Source organism: Quercus robur, chromosome 1, assembly GCF_932294415.1.
Source record: "Quercus robur chromosome 1, dhQueRobu3.1, whole genome shotgun sequence".
Lineage (NCBI taxonomy): Eukaryota > Viridiplantae > Streptophyta > Magnoliopsida > Fagales > Fagaceae > Quercus > Quercus robur.
The window spans coordinates 32,927,306-32,945,446 of record NC_065534.1 but is presented as its reverse complement, the minus strand read 5'-3'; the positions used below and the strand labels follow the sequence as shown (position 1 = coordinate 32,945,446).

General features: G+C 34.0%; 2 protein-coding genes across 2 annotated transcripts; one reads left to right on the top strand and one right to left on the bottom strand.

Moving 5' to 3' along the window:
* Nucleotides 1–3,595: 3,595 nt before the first annotated feature.
* On the bottom strand, nt 3,596–5,541 carry LOC126731974 (40S ribosomal protein S15a-1). The gene is made up of 4 exons (XM_050435090.1): nt 5,388–5,541; nt 4,814–4,961; nt 4,554–4,714; nt 3,596–3,908 (listed from the first exon to the last, which is right to left on the bottom strand). Exons 2-4 carry the CDS (start codon nt 4,944–4,946, stop codon nt 3,810–3,812), a joined length of 393 nt encoding a protein of 130 aa, XP_050291047.1. The 5' UTR covers nt 4,947–4,961; nt 5,388–5,541; the 3' UTR covers nt 3,596–3,809.
* Nucleotides 5,542–12,067: 6,526 nt separating this feature from the next.
* LOC126731958 (uncharacterized) lies at nt 12,068–17,290 on the top strand. The gene is made up of 2 exons (XM_050435089.1): nt 12,068–12,802; nt 17,014–17,290. Exons 1-2 carry the CDS (start codon nt 12,261–12,263, stop codon nt 17,018–17,020), a joined length of 549 nt encoding a protein of 182 aa, XP_050291046.1. The 5' UTR covers nt 12,068–12,260; the 3' UTR covers nt 17,021–17,290.
* Nucleotides 17,291–18,141: the final 851 nt, after the last annotated feature.

The following is an 18,141-nucleotide window of genomic DNA, read 5'->3' as shown; positions in this document are numbered from 1 at the left end:
TTGAAAGTTATAATTGGATAGAATGTCAAACCATCAATCATCGGCAAGTATTTAAAAGTTGGATTATGGCTAAGATATTACTATTCTGTGTGGGAAAAAGAAAACCAATGCATTTGGATTTTACGATACAAGGAGTTTAGGGAGAAAAAGAGAAGTGCTCCTACTCCATCCAGTCAAGGCTATCCTATCCTTTCTAATCACTTCAAATTCATAGATTAACAAAGCTTCAATTTATTTATAAGTCTCATACTATCATTTTTTTATTATTAAAAAAAAAAAAAAAAAAAAAAAAAGAAAGAAAGATAGAAGAATCTCATTTCCCCACAAAATTTCACAACTAAAATCAGTCTAATTCCCTCCTTAATAATAAAAGAAAACATTATCACAGAGACAACCAAGTGATTAATGTTTATAACTAATCCAAGTGATTGGAAAATGGAACTACAACTTAAAATTCAAATCCCGTTTTACAGACTCTTAATCCTAACAAAGCCTACATAAAGGAATAGTATATGATAAAGAAATCACTTTTAAGACTCATGGAATCTTACTCATTTGCAAGTAATTAATTTGACCTACTTTCTTTAAAATCATTTTGGAATGACTTTTTTTTTTTTTTTTAAATAACTTTGACTTATATTTTGGAATAACTTGTACATCAATAAGTTGTGCATCCAATTTGGATGAACTTTTACTTTCTTACGAATTAGTATGAAATGTAAGAATGCCTTTTTCACGTCTTTAATCTTTATATATGCAAATCAACTTTAGAGCTCGTGAGCTTCAGTTAGGAAAAAATATAAACATTAGTCCACAGTCCAAAAGCAGGATGATAAGGCAAAATATGATAGAAAATTGCTGGGAAATGAAAATTGCAAAAATTGTAAGTTCAGTTACATGATTATACATCCACGTTCCCATTTATAATCGAAAAGTTGACGGAAAAAAAGAAATGGGCCAGCAAGTTAATGCTCCAAGCATATGCTTAGAAGATACTCACTCCACACAAACACACCTACTCTTTTAAATCTCACAAATCTCTCCAACACTCAAATTCTCTTTGAGAAATCATCCATGGTCTCCATCTAGGTGTCGGCTGCAGTTCTCACAAGACAATCCTCATGGCATCAAGAACTAGCAGCGGCAGCATCAACGGTGGTGATGATGAGGAGGATGACGATGATACGTATATGAATTGTTGCCGTTGAAGCTGTGGAACATGTTTGAGATCAGCTGGGCAACTAGGGATCCTTTGGCAATTAGTGCATTTAGAATAAGATCACTTTGGCTCAAGCTTCTTCAGTCAAGCTACTTATGTGAGAGTGAAGAGAATTTTAAGTTCTCTTTATTTTATCTTTTTGAAGCTTGAATAAAGCATAATAAAACTATCATGAGAGCTCCTGAGCTTGTTTTCTCCTTCTTGTCATTTGGCCTTTTTCTCATGCTTTCTACTTCTTTTTCATTTGGCTTTTCTGCTATGCTATCTTATCTTTATGTTCTATGGTTAGCTCAAACATATTTTTTTTGTTTAATTTTGGAATCAAAAGGATGTCATTGCTCAGAGTCGTGTAGCAGTGCAATTCTTATTAGTAAATTGCTTGACTCGGCTGAGCCTTTAAAAAAAACTATGGGGAGCAAACCCCACAGACTAGGCAACAAAAATGGTTTTATATTTGGAACCTATTCTGTTTGCTGCAGACTCGTAAACTTCAAATATGAAGCTTTACTACTACTTTTAATAGTAACCTTGAATCTCCTTTATCAAAAATCCCAACCAACTAGAATGGTATATGGCTCCAGCCTTCATGCTGCTCTACTCTGAACAAAGATTAATTAGTAGGTGTGGGGTATGGAAAAGAATCCTCTCCTATCTCTACTCTTCAACCGCAAAATAGATCCTCTCCTGCTCTTTTGGGAGAGCTTCAAATAAACTAATAAAAATAATCTCTCCCAAATAGAGAAAATCCAATATACCCACCAAGGAGTTTAAGTTTAAAGGAAAATACCGTAGTAATCCATAATGTTTTCAAGTTTTTGTTGAAAAGGCTAGGAAAAAATATAAGAGGTACCTAAAACAGCTTCTCAGAAATTCTCTCTCCTTACTACTAACACCATGACCCAAACTAAGCTAGAGTGCCTACCCTAATAGAGAAAGCTCGATATGTGCAGACTCAAAGAATGAGTTCCATTTACCATGAGCAATTAGCCAGACCGAATTTCTTTTCCATCAGATTTTCATTTCACTCAAGCATATAGACGCATGAGGCATGAAATTTATTGTCGGGTAGCAAATACGAGGAATATACCTCTTTTCCACAACTGACGCCATAAATGACATATAAGGTGGTGTTTACAAGCCATCCCAGTCAAGAAACTTGGTGTCACTGTTGCTCCATCCACATGATGTTATTTCAAACACTTGAGCAAATCGCATGACTTAAAAGTATAAAAACAAACTTATGTCGGCCACTATGTAACCAAATTACTCGTGTAGACTCAGGAAATGGAGCAACGGTTGGCCAAACACCATGCATTTATTTGATGTCAACTTTAAAACCCAGATTAATCAAGAGTCCAACAGTTAAGCTTCGTTTGGGAGTTCATAAGGAAAGGGAATGGAATGGAATGAAATAACCATAAACGTATGGAATAAAATGGGATTAAGTAACCTTGATTGGAAGTTTTAAAATTAAGGAATTGAAAGAAATAAAAATGAATGAAATGTAAATAATCTTGTTTGGGAATTACATAGAGAGAATAAAATGTAAATAATCTTGTTTGAGAGTAACATAGAAAGAATGGAATAAAATCATTTTATAATAATATTACCATTAGACCCCTATTTTAAAATAAAAAGTTGAATATATAGAGATATTTTGAGAGTTTTCGAATAAATAAATTATTAAATCTAATTTCATTCCTTTTCATTCCACCTAATTTTAGGATGAATGAAAATTTGAAATTTTAAGGGAATAGAGAGGAATATATAGGGGTATTTTGGGAGTTTTTGTAAAAAAAAATTATTAAACCTAATTTCATTCCCTCCCATCCCTCCCAATTTCGGGAGAATGAAAATTTAAGGTTTTAAGAGAATAGAGAGGAATGAGTGTTCCCTCCTACCCATTCCATCCTCCCAAACGAGGCCTAATAGTAAGGAGAGTCAAGGGACCTGCTGTGCAATCAAAATAAAATATCAACAGCCAGCACTACCATAACCATACAACTGCGAATAAGATTGTGCCATTATAATTGAAAAGCCACAAGGCTAACCAGGACCATTTATTTAGCACTCAAGCGGTCGTAACAATTTTCATCAGGGCCTACAGCTAATTTCTCAACCCTATAACATAATCATCAGCATGATATAATGAGAAATTTTAACTTTAAGTACTTAAGAATAATCCTTTAACGTCACTTAAAAGCTCCACCTTTCCACCTCCTATGCAAGGAACCAAGATGCGAGTAAAACCCCAACAAGGTACAAGTTATTAAACCGTGACATCACCAAGATTGGAATGAGAGGAAGTAACAATTCCAGGTGACTTAAAACCATAATATGAATTTTTTTTCAAGTAACAATTCCAAATCATACCACTAAGGATGGAACACTCAGCTATTAAATATATCAAACTTGCAGTAATATCACATTAAACCATAATAAATTATAGAAGTCATTGCAAACTAACAAATAGAATTCATACGAACATTGGAAGAAAACATGTCTTTCTAAGTTTTTTCTTTTCGCAAGGAAATAAAGGAACTACTCATTAGGTAATCCAAAATTTTTAGAAGGATCCTCAATACGTAGCTTAATAGAAGAACCCAAGTACTTTGCCACCAACATTCTTTCTCCTCGCTTCTTCATGATCCATGATGCCCGCAGATGTGGTCAGGACAATATACCCAAACTGCAAAAGTTATACCATTTATCATCACCAAACACATCAATCACTTGCAAACATCAAAAGGCCCCTTAAGGGAATAGGAACAATAAGTCAATAGTATGCCCAACTAGTATAAACTTGAACACATCCACATGGTAGATAACAAATAATATAAACGTGCATTTGTTATATAAATGCTGTCAGCAACACATGCACATGAGCTCCACACAAACATCTTTCAATGATTACTTCCTTGCCCAGACACAAGTCGATTTACACACCAAAAAGAGGATTCATACATCTAGGAGCCCTCATCACCGCATCAAAACTCTCCAAACTTCTAATGAAATGCCAAATCACATGGAAGCATTCAAAATACTTCTTTTAGGCATACAACATCAAATTATATGGCATGTGATCCAAGGATTTGCAAACATATTGCAAATTTTAAGAAAATCAGAAACTATTGAATCATTCCGCACAATCTAGAATAACAATGATATGATCCCATGTTTCAATTGCATCTCTCCCATCCGAACAAATTATTTATTCATTTCTAACATGCAATTGTCCTTAACCACGGATAGAAAACAATTCCACCAATAAATATCCTTTTAATTAAAAACACATTATGCAAAGAACAACAGATATGAAGTTCCTGAGACTGACCTGTCTTGAAGGAAGCAGCCTGGCAGTCCAGCCCTCGATCTCTTTAACACCAACATCAAAACGAGGACTAATAACACCACACTTGTTCAGCCTTCCATTCAACTCGACCACAATCTTACCAGCTCTGTGATCGTCAACATACTCGAACTCACCAATGTAACCTACAAAACCAATTCAAACCAAATTTAACAATATTTCTTTTAAGATTTTACAAAAGGATGGAAAGACAAGGTAAGATAAACAAATGCAATTGAACAAACCATGCTTCTGCATAACCAAAAGAAACTTGATGATCACTTTCGACGATGGCCTGATCATGACCTGTCGCTTTCCCCTCTTCTCGGCATTGTACATGCTCTTGAGAGCATCATTCAACACACTGACTCTCACCATTCTCCCGAATCAAAACTGCTCAAAAAGGTCAAACCCATCATCAAATCATATTCTCAAAGCAAAGATATTTTATATACATATCAACATTACATAAATGCGAACGACCCCAATTAGTCTAATGAGGATCCATGGCCAAATACCATAGTTTTGGGACTAAATCTTTGTTGTTGCATCAATCGTAACAATACAAGCATTTACATAATTACATAAACATATCAAACAGAAAATATATCATCATATATTTTACTGGGTAATCTAGTTTTTTGCAAAGACAAACACCATTCATCTCGATAAGTCGAAAACTACACAGTAGTGCATCAAAAAGAACAAATCGATAACTCCAAAAAATTAACACAGAGAATTATATAACAGATTATAATCATGGGAAAGAGAATGTGTGTGAGATGGAGAGGTTGTAGATTTGGGTGAAGAGAGGTTTACCTGAGTGCAGAGATGGCGGCCGCAACTTGTAGCTTTTTAGCTTGAGGGGAGTGAAGGAGGGGGTTAGAGTTAAAAGAACAAATGAGCTAGGGTTTTGGCACTTGGGGGGCGTTGAAATGAAGGAGGTAGATTTTTTGTCGTTTTCCTAAAATGCCCTTAGGGTTTCTGGACCACCTTGGGCCTAAAGTCAATACATTACGGGCCCAGCATTGTCTGGATTAAAAAACTAAACTGAACTATACAAAATAATGGCCCGTTTGGTATCTAGCAACTAGAATTTCATATATTTCTATAAATCAAAATGCATTTTGCAACTATGTTTGGCAACTTAAATGTGTATAATACATTTTACATTTCTCATATTTTAGAACCAAAACAAAGTTCTTCAAAACTTAGGGTACGTTTGGTACACTGAATGAGAATTACGACAGGAATTGTAATCTTTATTACTAGGAATAAAATATGTTGTAATGTAATAACTAAACATATTCATTAGTTTGGTTATGAGTTATAACATTAGAATGAAACTTAACATTTATTTTAGGAAATTTCTTACTCATATAATTATATTTCCTTAAAAATTGTTATTTTTAAATTTAAGAGAGATACGTGTTATTTTTTATAATTTTTTATTTTTATAATTGTTAGATGTATATGGAAAGTTTGTTTACTTTGAAATATATTAAGTTTTGAAATTATTGCACTTACTAAGGAATAACTAATACAACATTTTATAGAGAAATAATTATTCCTCATTTTGAAAAATAGTTATTCATAAGGAATGATTATTCCTTGTAATAAAAACATAACCAAACTAAAGAATAATTAAACCATAAGAATAACTATTACATTACAGCGCCTATTATAGTCTATCAAACTCAAACATGCCCTTAAGATTCTCTTTGGTCTTTATTGAGAAAATAAAAATTTAGGATTTTTTTTTATTTGCATTCGTACTATGAGATCCTTTCTTGCAGGCACACAAAGTCAATTGCTATCTTTTAGTTGCTTTTTTCTTTTTAATTTTTTTTTCTCCTTTTTTATTGTGGGTCTTCAAGTTCTTCCTCCACTAAAGTGATCTAGTATAGCCAATACCTCCACTCACAAAATTAGATAAGATCTACTCAAGGTCCAAAACCCACTTAAGAATAATTCTCAAATCAAATCTTTGCAATGTCACCATGACATCACCATAATGGGCAAGAAGTCATTGCAATGTCACCAATCAAATCTCTAGCATTTACTCATAACGCCAACTAGGGGTGTTAGCGATGCATTTCGGTGTGATTTTGGGCTATTTTTAGCACCGCACATTGCAGTGCGGTTTGGCCAAAACCATAACCGCACCGCACCTCAGTTTTGCAATCATATGTATGGTATAGTGCGGAGTACAAAATGCGGTTTAAACGGTTTTGGGCTGGTATATTGGTCACACACTCCCACAAATTCACCTTCTCTTTTGTTTAGAAAAAAAAAAAATGCAAACAATTGAAGTAAGAAACATAATCAAAATATATCATCCCATCCATAAAGCTTCAAATCAATGTCAAAATAAAAAACTTAATAAACACGAAATTCACAAAAAGATATGACTGAAGTAGATCCAACCTTAGATTTTGAAAGGCTTCAGCTTTTCCCACCTCTTTTCCTCTTCCTACACCACACCCAATCCAAATATATATATATATATATGCATGTATATACTCAAACAAAAATTAACAAACATGACATAGTAGCAAAAAAAAGAAGCGTGTAAGAAATAAAACTGAGAGAGATTGAACAACTTGACTTTGAGATTGAGGGAAAGACCGTGAAAGTGATATACATTAAAGCTGCGTTTGGTTCAATGTAAATCAAATTCCGAATGTAAAATGAATGCAGGGGAAAGTAAATTTCCGTAAGGAAAATGAAATCCGGGTGTCTGGTTCTGCAATGGAAAATAGTCCAGAAAACGATTTCCGATGTTTGGTAACATTATGAAAATGCTATTTTCCTACAATTTCTTCACATTTTCTCAGCTCCCAAACAAATTTTATAAAAGGAAAATTCAAAATATATACTTAACACAACAAAAAATCAAAATAAAAACATCTTTTATTCACAAACTCGAAGAAAGGAGGAAGAAAGAGTGAGAGATTGAGGGAAAGAGAGATAGATCGGGAAAGAGAGGATAAAAGTGGATGGAGGCGGCAGCAGCCAGTGGGGGTTTGAGAAATGGGTTTGCAGAATGGGTTCGTCGGAGTGGTGGGTTCGCCGGAGTGGGTTTGAGGAATGGGTTTTCTGGGTTTCAGGGATGGGTGTGGTGGGATGCAACCAAATCGGGTTAAGTTTGAATAAGAAAAAATGGAGGGGACGACAAAGCTAGAGGGGACTTCAGACGACGCCTTGTGGTTTGGGCATTACTCGACGAACAAGCTCAGTCTTGGGTGGGTCGAGGACGAGATTGGTTTTGGGTGGTGACAATCTAGATGGCAGCGCCGATGAGCTTCCAGCAGCGACTATGAATGCGATCTTGCCAATGCTGGGTGCGACGAGACTGGTGCTTCTGGTGCGATCTCCTTGCTATTTCTCTCTCTCTTTTCTATTTTCTTGGGGTAATTCATTTGAAGGTAAAATAAAACCTAAAATGGTTTTACACCCTTCAAGCCTTATTTTACAGTCAACGCAGAAAACCAATTTCGTTTGACCCAATTTTCTGTACCTACCAAACACACACGCTGGTGTAAAAGCATTTCTGGAAATGGTTTGAAGCCAAAACAAACGCAGCCTAATAGTTTAATTTAGATACAAACAGATTGAAACAATGATACTGAGAGGCGGTTTAGCTAGGGGCTAGTGTATTATACTATTTTAATATTTGTATTGATATTAAAAATTTGTAATACATTTAATATAAAATAAATATATATTAATAATTAGATATATATATATATATATATATATAAGGTAAAGTGTGGTGCAATTTGTGCTGTTATCTAATTATAAAACCGCACATCGCACTACACCATGCGATGCAGTTCACTGCTACTTCCGGTACCGTGCAATTATGCCATTTTGCGGGCGGTTATGCTGCGGTTTAGTAAACACCCCTAGCGCTAACAATCAACATCTATCTCTTTCACTAGTCAAATCCGATGATTCCAATAGTTTTATGGGTCCCCACCTTCAAAAATTGGCACCGATGAGTTAAGCGCAGGTCTTATCCTCCAAAATCCTACTCTACCTCGATCCGACCATGAAAACCCTTAAATCCAATGAGTTCCACAAATTCAAATGATGAATTAAGTTAAATCTGGTGGAGATTCACTAGATCCGACAAGATCTCCGTTATATATGGCAAGATCTCACATGATTTGGTGAGACTCTCGTTGTTGCTCCACCTTTCTTTGCCAATTCTAGTTTTGCTGAATTCGACTGCAACCCAATGAGAATCTGATTTGGCTGATCCAACCTTCCTTGCCAGTCAATGACAAGTCTAGTTCTCCACCACCCGACAGGATCGAGTCAAGTGCAAGTTGAGCACAAACCCAATTTAACTCGACCCATAAACATCCTTACTCATAAGAACATTGCCATATGCATGTAAAACTATATATATTATGTTATTTGCATGTAGATTTTAAATTTTATTAAAATGAAATATGTGAACCATTACATTGATATTGGCAAAAATAAATTATGCAATAATTCATAACCAAACCTAACTATATTTAGTATAATAAATTTTCAATCAAAATTTTGACATCATACCAAACGGAATTTTTTTATAAAAGCTATGTCATACTAAAATGCATTTAGAATATTCCAATAGAGCTTTGAAAAAAAAAATCAATGCTATTGTATAATAATAATAATAATAATAATAATAATAAAAGTTATGTTCTATAAGTTGTAACAACTTCAGGTGGTTACTTACTATTTATAGTTTTTTTTTTTGGTGAAAACTTTCTATTTATAGTTATGTCCTATAAGTTGTAACAACTTCAAGTGGTTACTTTCAATTTATGCCAAGTATACATCTTTTCTACCTCTTTTCTTTTTAATTTTTATCTATCTCCTTTTATGTCTCCTTTCTAACTTACCGTTGCCGCTACTTTTTATCTTCTTTGTCAACACCACCATCCTCAAGGTTTTTGATATTGCCTTTTTGCCCAGCCCTTGTTCGCGGTCACTCACCTTTTTGTCACCACCAATGGCTTTAGATTCTATCTCTTTCAATGGATTGTCGTATTTATATTGTACTATCGTTGAAATTTGTAGCAATGTGTTGTCAATATGGTTAGTTGTTGGATTAATTATTTTGATTTTTTTTTTTTTTGATTTTTTGTTCCTTATAGGTTCATGGATACAATTTTGTTTATTGTTATTATTATTTCGGGAAAATTTGTATGTAATATATCATATGTACAATCGACCAATTGAAAGTAAAATATGGTCAATATCGATAGTCACTAACGTGTTCAAGAGCCCTTCACCCGACGTGCTCGAATCGAGCAATGGGTTTTTAAGAAATATTGGATTGAGATCCGGTGCAAGTGCATTTTAGCAATTGCACCGTGCAATTTACCCAATCCCTTCACAATTTTATTTTTTTTATTTAACTTTTTTACTTTTACTTTTTTTATTGTTACTCATTTTTTATATTTAATAGTTGAGATTTAAAGTTGCAAAAATGCAACTTTAAATCTCAACTATCCATACCAATTGCATCAGATGCACCTAATCTCAATCCATAAATATTGACCCAAATCCAAGTGTAACCAACCCTATGATATGACCCCGTGATTAGATTTTTATTTTTTATTTTTTTATGTATACAATTTATGGGACTTTATTGACCCAAACTACTATATTAAATGACCGAGGGAGAGATGAGTTTCGCTTGTCCCACTCTATTCTAAATGTGTGTCCACACATATATATAACAATCGCATACCCTTAATGCGATAGTCACCCCACAAGTATAGATACTTGTGAGGTGTGGGAGGTAAAAGTCGGAGTTCAAGTCTCTAGGAGGGAGTTTCACACACATATACATTTAGATTAGACTAAAGTATAATTTCTATCTTGTATAGTATACACACACACACACACACACACACACACACACACACACACACATACACATACTAGCCTCATCACATGTGCTTTGCGCGTGCGATGAGGTTTTTTTTTTGTCTAGTGTCATAATTTTTATTTAAAAAAAAAAAATTGGATAAATTTGTTTTGAAGACATGAATTAGTAGAAGAGTGTCCTATTTTGTAGACATTTTAAGTGGAGTTGGAGATATATTTTTACCGAGTTATTTTCAAGTTTTGTCCTTATTAAACCTAAGATTTAGGGGTATTTTTGAACCACATAAAAGTCCAATCCAAATAGAAGAATTCTCTTACAGATAGTACTAGCCTCATCACACGTGCTTTGTGCATGCAATGAGGCTTTTTTTTTTTTTGTGGTCTAGTGCCATAAATTTTTCTTTAAAAAAAAGAATTGGATAAGTTTGTATTTCTGAACTATATAAAAATACAGTCCAAAGAGGAAAATCCTCTTATAGATAGTACTAGATTTATTACACACGTTTCTCTTTTTTGAGTCTTATTACACACGCTTTGCGCGTGCAATAATACTCTTTTTTATTTATTTGTTTTTTTGATTTAGTGTTATAATGTTTAAAAGTGATATATAAATAACTATTTTTTTTAGGAAATAGGCAAGATAACATGGAATAATGTTTAAAAATGAGATAGTGATAGTGCCCTAACTTTTAGGCTGAATGGAGAAGATAAAGTAAAAAGCCTAAAACTTAGGAACAGTAAATTACTCTCTTAACTCATTTGTGTTTTTTAATTTAAAATTATTTATCTAAAAAATAGGGATATTCTAGAGAGATAAAGGATTTGTGTGAGGGTAAGCAAAATGTTGAAAACAAAATCGGAAATCCTGTTATTAATAGTATAGATAGATAGATAGACAGATATGTTTTTTTTTTTTTTTTTTTAAAAAGAAAAAAATTATTAACACTCTTATGGCTACTCTTTCATTTCTCTCTCATTTCTATTTCATTAATGTGAAAGCCACCTCATTAGAGATGACAAAATGTATTCAACCAATTTGTCCTCAACTTGCCCTACTCTTACTTTGAATAGGTTTTCTCAATTTTCTCAATTTCAAGTTATGTTCATTTTGCCTATTTTATTATTCAAATTTTATTTTATAGATCCAAGGGAACATAGTTTGTCACGTCATTTAAATTATAAATTAATCATGAAATGAACAAATTAGATAAAACTTTTTTTTTCTAAAAAGAAAAAAAAAACTAATTAGATAAAACTCAATACATTAACCATATATATATATATATATATACAAAACTTGGATGATACACAAGATGCGCTGAGTGTCAGGTGCAAGGTTTAAGTATGAATTTAGACTCACTTGGGTTGCCTCCCTCAGTAGCTCAAAGTTTACTAGTGTTCTTCGTGGAATTGGGGAATTGTGCCTCATCGTGGTCCCCTTGCACCTTAGCCGGGCCCTAGATCGAGCGGGAATAGTCATGCCTAAGTAGGATTGCTACACTCCTTACCCTTTTTTTTTTTTTTTTTTTTTTTTAAGAAAAGAAAAGAAAAGAAATATATATATATATATATATATATATATATATAAAACTTGATACGGAGACAATCAGAGAATCCTTTTCTTGATGAAAGTGAAACAAAAACCCCTCCCCAATCCAGTTGCAATCCCTAAACCAAAGGTATAAAAACCACAGAGTTCTTCTAACATCAATACAAAACCCCGTTAAAACCCTCCTTTCTGTTCCCTATTCCCAAAACAACCAAAAGAAAAAGTCCCAAAACCTCAATCAAACAATAATGAATTCATACAATCCCACCAGCAACCTCGATGCTATCTTTCTTCAGTCTCTGAATCCACTACGCCTCCACACCAATCTCTTTCCCTCTCAAACCCCAAAACCCCAGCCCCAAGAAACCGACAACAATGGCAACCACAGAGCTCAGATACTGAAAGAGGAAAGAACAATCGAGAGGGAGATTATCAAGGCAATCACAACTGGGAAGCTCGACTCGCTGAAGCCCAACTCGGGTCAGTCCGTACCCATTGGCGAACACTACGTGTGCGTTTCGTTTCACGACGAGTCTGACTCCGATTGCAGAGTCTGGGAGTGGCACGGGCACGTGGTGTTTTACGACGATGAAAATGGGTACACGCAAGAGTACGTGTATGGGAATTACTTCGAGAGAATGATGACGACGAGGGAGGTTTTTGGTGACGAAAGCGATGAAGAAGATGAAAGCAACGAGCAAAGGAATTTGGGGTTAGGAGACTTGATTTCTAGCTTGAGTTTGAATGATGGTCATCTCTTTTCTAGGAACATGGGTTCCAATTCTCGAAGGTGACTTTTTTTCTTTTTCCTTCAATTTTTTGTTGGGTATGCATTGGTTTGAGTGTGTGTGTTGGGTACATTGTGTTATTACTGTCGAGTAAATTATAATTTTCATTACTGAAAATTTGGTGTAGGTTTGATATTAGTCCTTAAAATTTGAAAAGTTCAGTTAAGGTCATTGAATTTTAAAAGGGGACAATTTAGCTGGGGCAGGACTGCAGGAGCTACCAAATTGAGCCGACCACATATTTAAGGGACTAAAATCGAACTGAGGGACAGAATTGTTGCCATTTTTAAATTTCATGGACCAAATTTTTTTAAATTTGAAGACAAAATCAAACTTACCTAAAATTTTATGGACCAAGAGTATAATTTACCCTAAAATGTATGAGTTGGTGATTTTGAGGTCTAATTTAGGGAGTTCATTGTTGGGGTTTGCTTGAATTTATAGGAAGTTAAGAACTGATGGTAGCCATTATGATTATAACTCTGTATTCTCAATTATTAAGATATCCACTATTCTTTAATGAATATAAACAAAAGCTAAGATAACAACATTTGAAATAAACGATTTTGATCATGGTGGGTGCCATACCCTAGAGGCACCATAGAACAAACCAAATTTATTTATGTAGTAGTGTAGTACGGGTTTTTTGTAACTTCGGTTTATTCCTTCTTTTTTTTCTTGCTTTGTTTGTATATGTTCATAGATATTGCATATTGCAGTTCTTTAAGGGTTGGGGTTATGATTTTTTTGGTTGTTGCATGATTATTGGTTTTTGCAAATATTTTTTTTGATAATCTTTATGTTTAGTGATTGGTTTTTATTACCTGATTATGGGACTTCATTTGTATTTGTGGGCTGCAGGTTTAATTATACCTTTAGGTTGCTCTCTGTTTAATCTGTTAGTTAGAGGTTTATAGTTTTCAATATATCTCCAGCCAAGGAAATTTAAATGGCCAAAATTACAATCACTTTTAGTAAAACTATTGATCCATGTAATTACTAGAAGAGCTTGATTCCATGAGCGTTTGTGTTGTTTGATAATTTATTTCCAGTGACAATTTTTTGATTATTTAGCTACTGAAAGTTAACGTCTCCTAATCCCCAAAGATAACAGTTCATGATTTCATAATTTTAGTCATTTTTGTAGTTCCTGCTAAATTTTTTTATGCTTATGTTGAAGCATCCATCAATGAAATCTTTTGTTAAGTGAGAATGTCATTGCAGCAAGCCTTTCCCTTTAAATTTAGATACTCTGGAAAGGCTGGTTAGATGATTTTTATGCTTTCTCTTGGGTTATTGGAAACTACAATCTGATACATGTGGTATTAACAGAAGCAATTTTATTAGTAGACATTACCATTCAATTTCTTTTGTTGTTTTTGCTATATACCAAAATGTAATTTCAAATGGTCTGGCTTGTGTCATTGATATCTGCAACCAATATAAATTTGACCAGTTTCTTCCATTGAGTTTTTTCTACTAGTGCACTTGCAATATCTGTGCCCTACTAGATGAGATGCACTAAACTATTATTTCGGTTTTATTTTTTTGTTTTTGTATTGTGCATTCACCTTGTGATGAGCACAAAGGATACTCCTTATAATTTTTAAGAATAATTAATAAGATAATGAGGCAATTTTCATTTTTAATTCTTAAATATAGACAATTCTTACAGCTATTTGAGTATGTTGTCAATTATCACTATTTTTATGATTGTTTGAATGTTTTTGTTCATTGTTCATCTTGGGGTTTGACTTCACAAATTCTCCTTCTCCTGTATTCCAAAATATTACTACAGGGTCCTATTACACATGCTCAACAAAGCTTTATCCCAATTACCTGGGGTTGGAATAAAAACATTCCTCCAGTCCTTTATTTAATATAAGGATTCTGTCATTTCTTACTGCCTGCGTTATGATTTTGGCTTGTTTTTGCGGCAGCACCAACTTGAGTTTGTATTCTTTCTTGTTTGATGGTGAGGCAATTGGCCTTCTTGCTCATGAACAAAACATCTGGGCTTAATTTTTATTTTTAGTTTATCCTTAGCTAATGTTATCTTCAAGCTCTTGTTAAGGTTTGAAAGTATGATATTTTTTTTTATTGGTAATATGAATTTTATGAGAAGAGAAAAAATACAAGCTAGCCACTCCTTACATACAGCCTAGGAAAATTGTCAAAATGAGCACAAATCTAAAAACTCAACAAGCAAGGGAACAGAAAAACCACTCCTCACAGTCATCCACTCATACAAAGAACCCAAGAAAAACCTTTGCAAGTCCAGGATGGAATGTTCCTCCCCCTCAAAAATGCGGGGGATTTGCTCTCTCCGAATAGTCCCCACAAGACATAATGGAATGGTCCCCCAAATCTCCGCAGCTTGACAATGCCTAGAACCCCCTTTCCAATACACCATCAAGTCCACCACTTGTCTCGGCTTCACCCAAGAAACACCAAACAAATATAAAACAAAGGACCATAAGCGAGATGCATGGATGCAATGAATAAGCAAATGGTCCACAAATTCCTCACTATATTTTTTTTGATAACTTAGGGAACCTTTCTAAAGAAGAGCCCTTCGGACTCAGCTCTAGCCAGTAAAACCTACAAGCGACTAGCCCCACCCACCACAACCAATTGTCACGTAAATCCAATTTATCAATAAAAAAAAATGTCATGTAACAGATTCTTCACTATTCTCGCACATACAACACCAATTGACAACATATATATTCCTCGTTTTCAAATTACCAAGAATAAGAATCTTCCCTTTTAGCTGCTGCCCAAGTAAAGAAAGCCACCCTATTAGGAACTTTTGCCTTCCAAATATTTTCCAAGGTAAGGAATGCACTCCACCACCTGTGAGAATTTTATGATAGGACTTAACAGCAAAAAGTCCACTTTTTTCAGGAACCCAACACATCCTATCTTCCATATGCCGATCAAAACTGTGGGAATATAGATAATCAAAAAAGACCTGTAAGCTCCCTAACTCCCAATCATGAAAAGAGCTTGTAAAGATAACAGTCCACACCATTTCCCCCAGTTACTTATGCACTTGTGACCTACTTTTAGTCATGGATAGTCTTATAGCTATCTTATAGCATTTGGTATTTAATTAGTAAAAATTAATGACTTTGAATTTTGTACCTGTGATGTCCAGCTTATCTGCAACACATTTGTAGACATTTCTGTATCAATAATAATTCTCCGCATTGCAGAAATGAATGATGCTTAAGGTTCATATTTAATATATTTAAATTATTAATTGATCAAATGATCTATTTATAAACCCAAAAAACAAAGAATGATCAAATGATTTCCTGGTGGTGGTGTCTTTTTTTAACATGCTTGACATTATATGTTTTTTGTGATTTGAATGGTGCGTTAAGGCAACCAGAGCCATGCTAGCTGCTGTGGGAACTCTCTTTTGGTGTAAACAAGAGTTTTACACACAAGCAGTTGAAGGACTACATTTGTAGAACTGAAAACGTTTTCAACACTGGATGTCATCATAATTATCTGATTCAGTGCACTTTTCTTTGATTTCCTCTACACCTTCAATCATAATCGTCAGAAATAATATTTATTATGAGTTAATATATGTTTATAACATTGCTTGTTATATGAGGGTAAATTTTAATACTAAGTGTGTTCAAATTAAGTGCTTGTCTGCTCAAAAGTGTAGTTTCTCTTTCCATTGCTAATTTGGGCCATAGAAAACTTGCTTTATAAATTCAACTCTGCCTGAATGGTTTAGTACTGACTTGGTAACTTGAAAAATCTAAATGGTACAATAATGGTGATGCACCCACCATGTTTTTGGAAAAAGCAAGATGGTGACATCCCAAAATTTGTTTTGTTTCACTTGTGGGATTGTTTTGACTTCCATGCAAGAAATGCCACTCCTGAATTTAAGAACCATGTGGTCAACATGTTTTATAACCATTTTGTGGAACCTTCTCGTCTGGATTGGCATAATCTGACCGCACATGAACTCCTAAAACAGGCTTTTCAATACAGATAGTTGTGCCATGAATGGTCAGTTGGCCACCTAACTTCTGTCTTTCTGTACTGACTACCGTGCAACTTGGGTGTTTGTGTTGCATTGTTTATTTATTGTCCTTGTTACTCTGTATGTAATTGTTATGAACCTCTGTTTTAAATAATGTAATACTCCTTTTCCTAATCACTTGTCATCTTTCATACCCTGCAGGTCATAGGAGCTTGTATGTGGGCAAAAGAAGCCTGAAGATATAAAGAACAGGGATTTTTCTTTTTCTTTTTTTTTTCTTTTTTTTCGCCATTCGGTCTTTACAAACAGATGTAGGTACAGCTTCATTTTTTGTCTCTGATGGAGATCTGAAAGTTAGAAAATGTACCCAATTATCACCATAGCACTAGAAGTTCAAATTGAGAATCTTAAATGCTTTACTTGTCCTTACAGCCAACATATTATGCAGGAATTGCCATACCATTTATTTAAATCACTATACCATATGTTATCTGAATTTCAGTTTTCTTCCACCTTCATGGCTCCTACTGCATTTCCTTGCTTCTAGCTTTCTTAAAGCACGAAGGATGAGTGCTTTTGTGGCAGATATGCCTGAAGTTAACCTGGAGGAAACTGTTAAATTGCTTTTTCTCTGCTCGCACAGATTTGACCATGTATAAGATTTTCATTTGGTTCATTTATCAGAATGGTTGCCTAGTGAAATTAAATTTTGGAATTTATTATAACCATTGAATTCCTAATTTTGTAGGCTTCAAAGATTTTCTCTTGTCTTACAGCTTATCTTGGAAACAAATGATGAGAGCAATTCTGTTACGGGTTTGTTAAAGTTTGCTCCCCATGTTAACAGATGGCTAAGTTTAGGATCTACGATGTCTACTAATAGATCTGAAATAATTGGAGATGGGGATAGCAGAGCCTGGAATTCTTTGCTCATAACAGAGCTAAGTTTTATTTTTGGGCCCATTTAGTAAGAGATTTCTAGTAACGTTATTTAAGTTTTGTGGAAATATATATTGTAGTGTTTAAACAAAAGTTTTCGTTGTTTTAACACCATTACCAAATGGAGCCTATTTCCCGAATAGCATTCTTTGAAGAAAAGGCTCAAATAAATCCATTATACATAAATATGATTATTACACTGTTCATTAAATCATCTTTTAAAAAAAATATATATATATATATATATATTATAGAAGAGGTTCAGTAAATCATCTAAACATGATATGATTATTAAATAAATAATATACTAATTAAAAATACATGTGAGTTGGCATTTCAATTGACACAAAGTATATTATTTAAAGGAAAATAGTATCTTTTTTATTTATG

What these genes read in the sequence shown, in the direction of transcription:
- LOC126731958 (XM_050435089.1), top strand. Translation starts at nt 12,261, where the DNA reads ATGAATTCATACAATCCCACCAGCAACCTCGATGCTATCTTTCTTCAG.
- LOC126731974 (XM_050435090.1), bottom strand. Translation starts at nt 4,946, where the DNA reads ATGGTGAGAGTCAGTGTGTTGAATGATGCTCTCAAGAGCATGTACAAT. An exon ending in TTTGGTTATGCAGAAGCATG is followed by an intron (nt 4,715 to 4,813) that starts GTTTGTTCAATT and finishes TTGGTTTTGTAG; the next exon opens with GTTACATTGGTGAGTTCGAG. An exon ending in GGCTGCTTCCTTCAAGACAG is followed by an intron (nt 3,909 to 4,553) that starts GTCAGTCTCAGG and finishes TAACTTTTGCAG; the next exon opens with TTTGGGTATATTGTCCTGAC.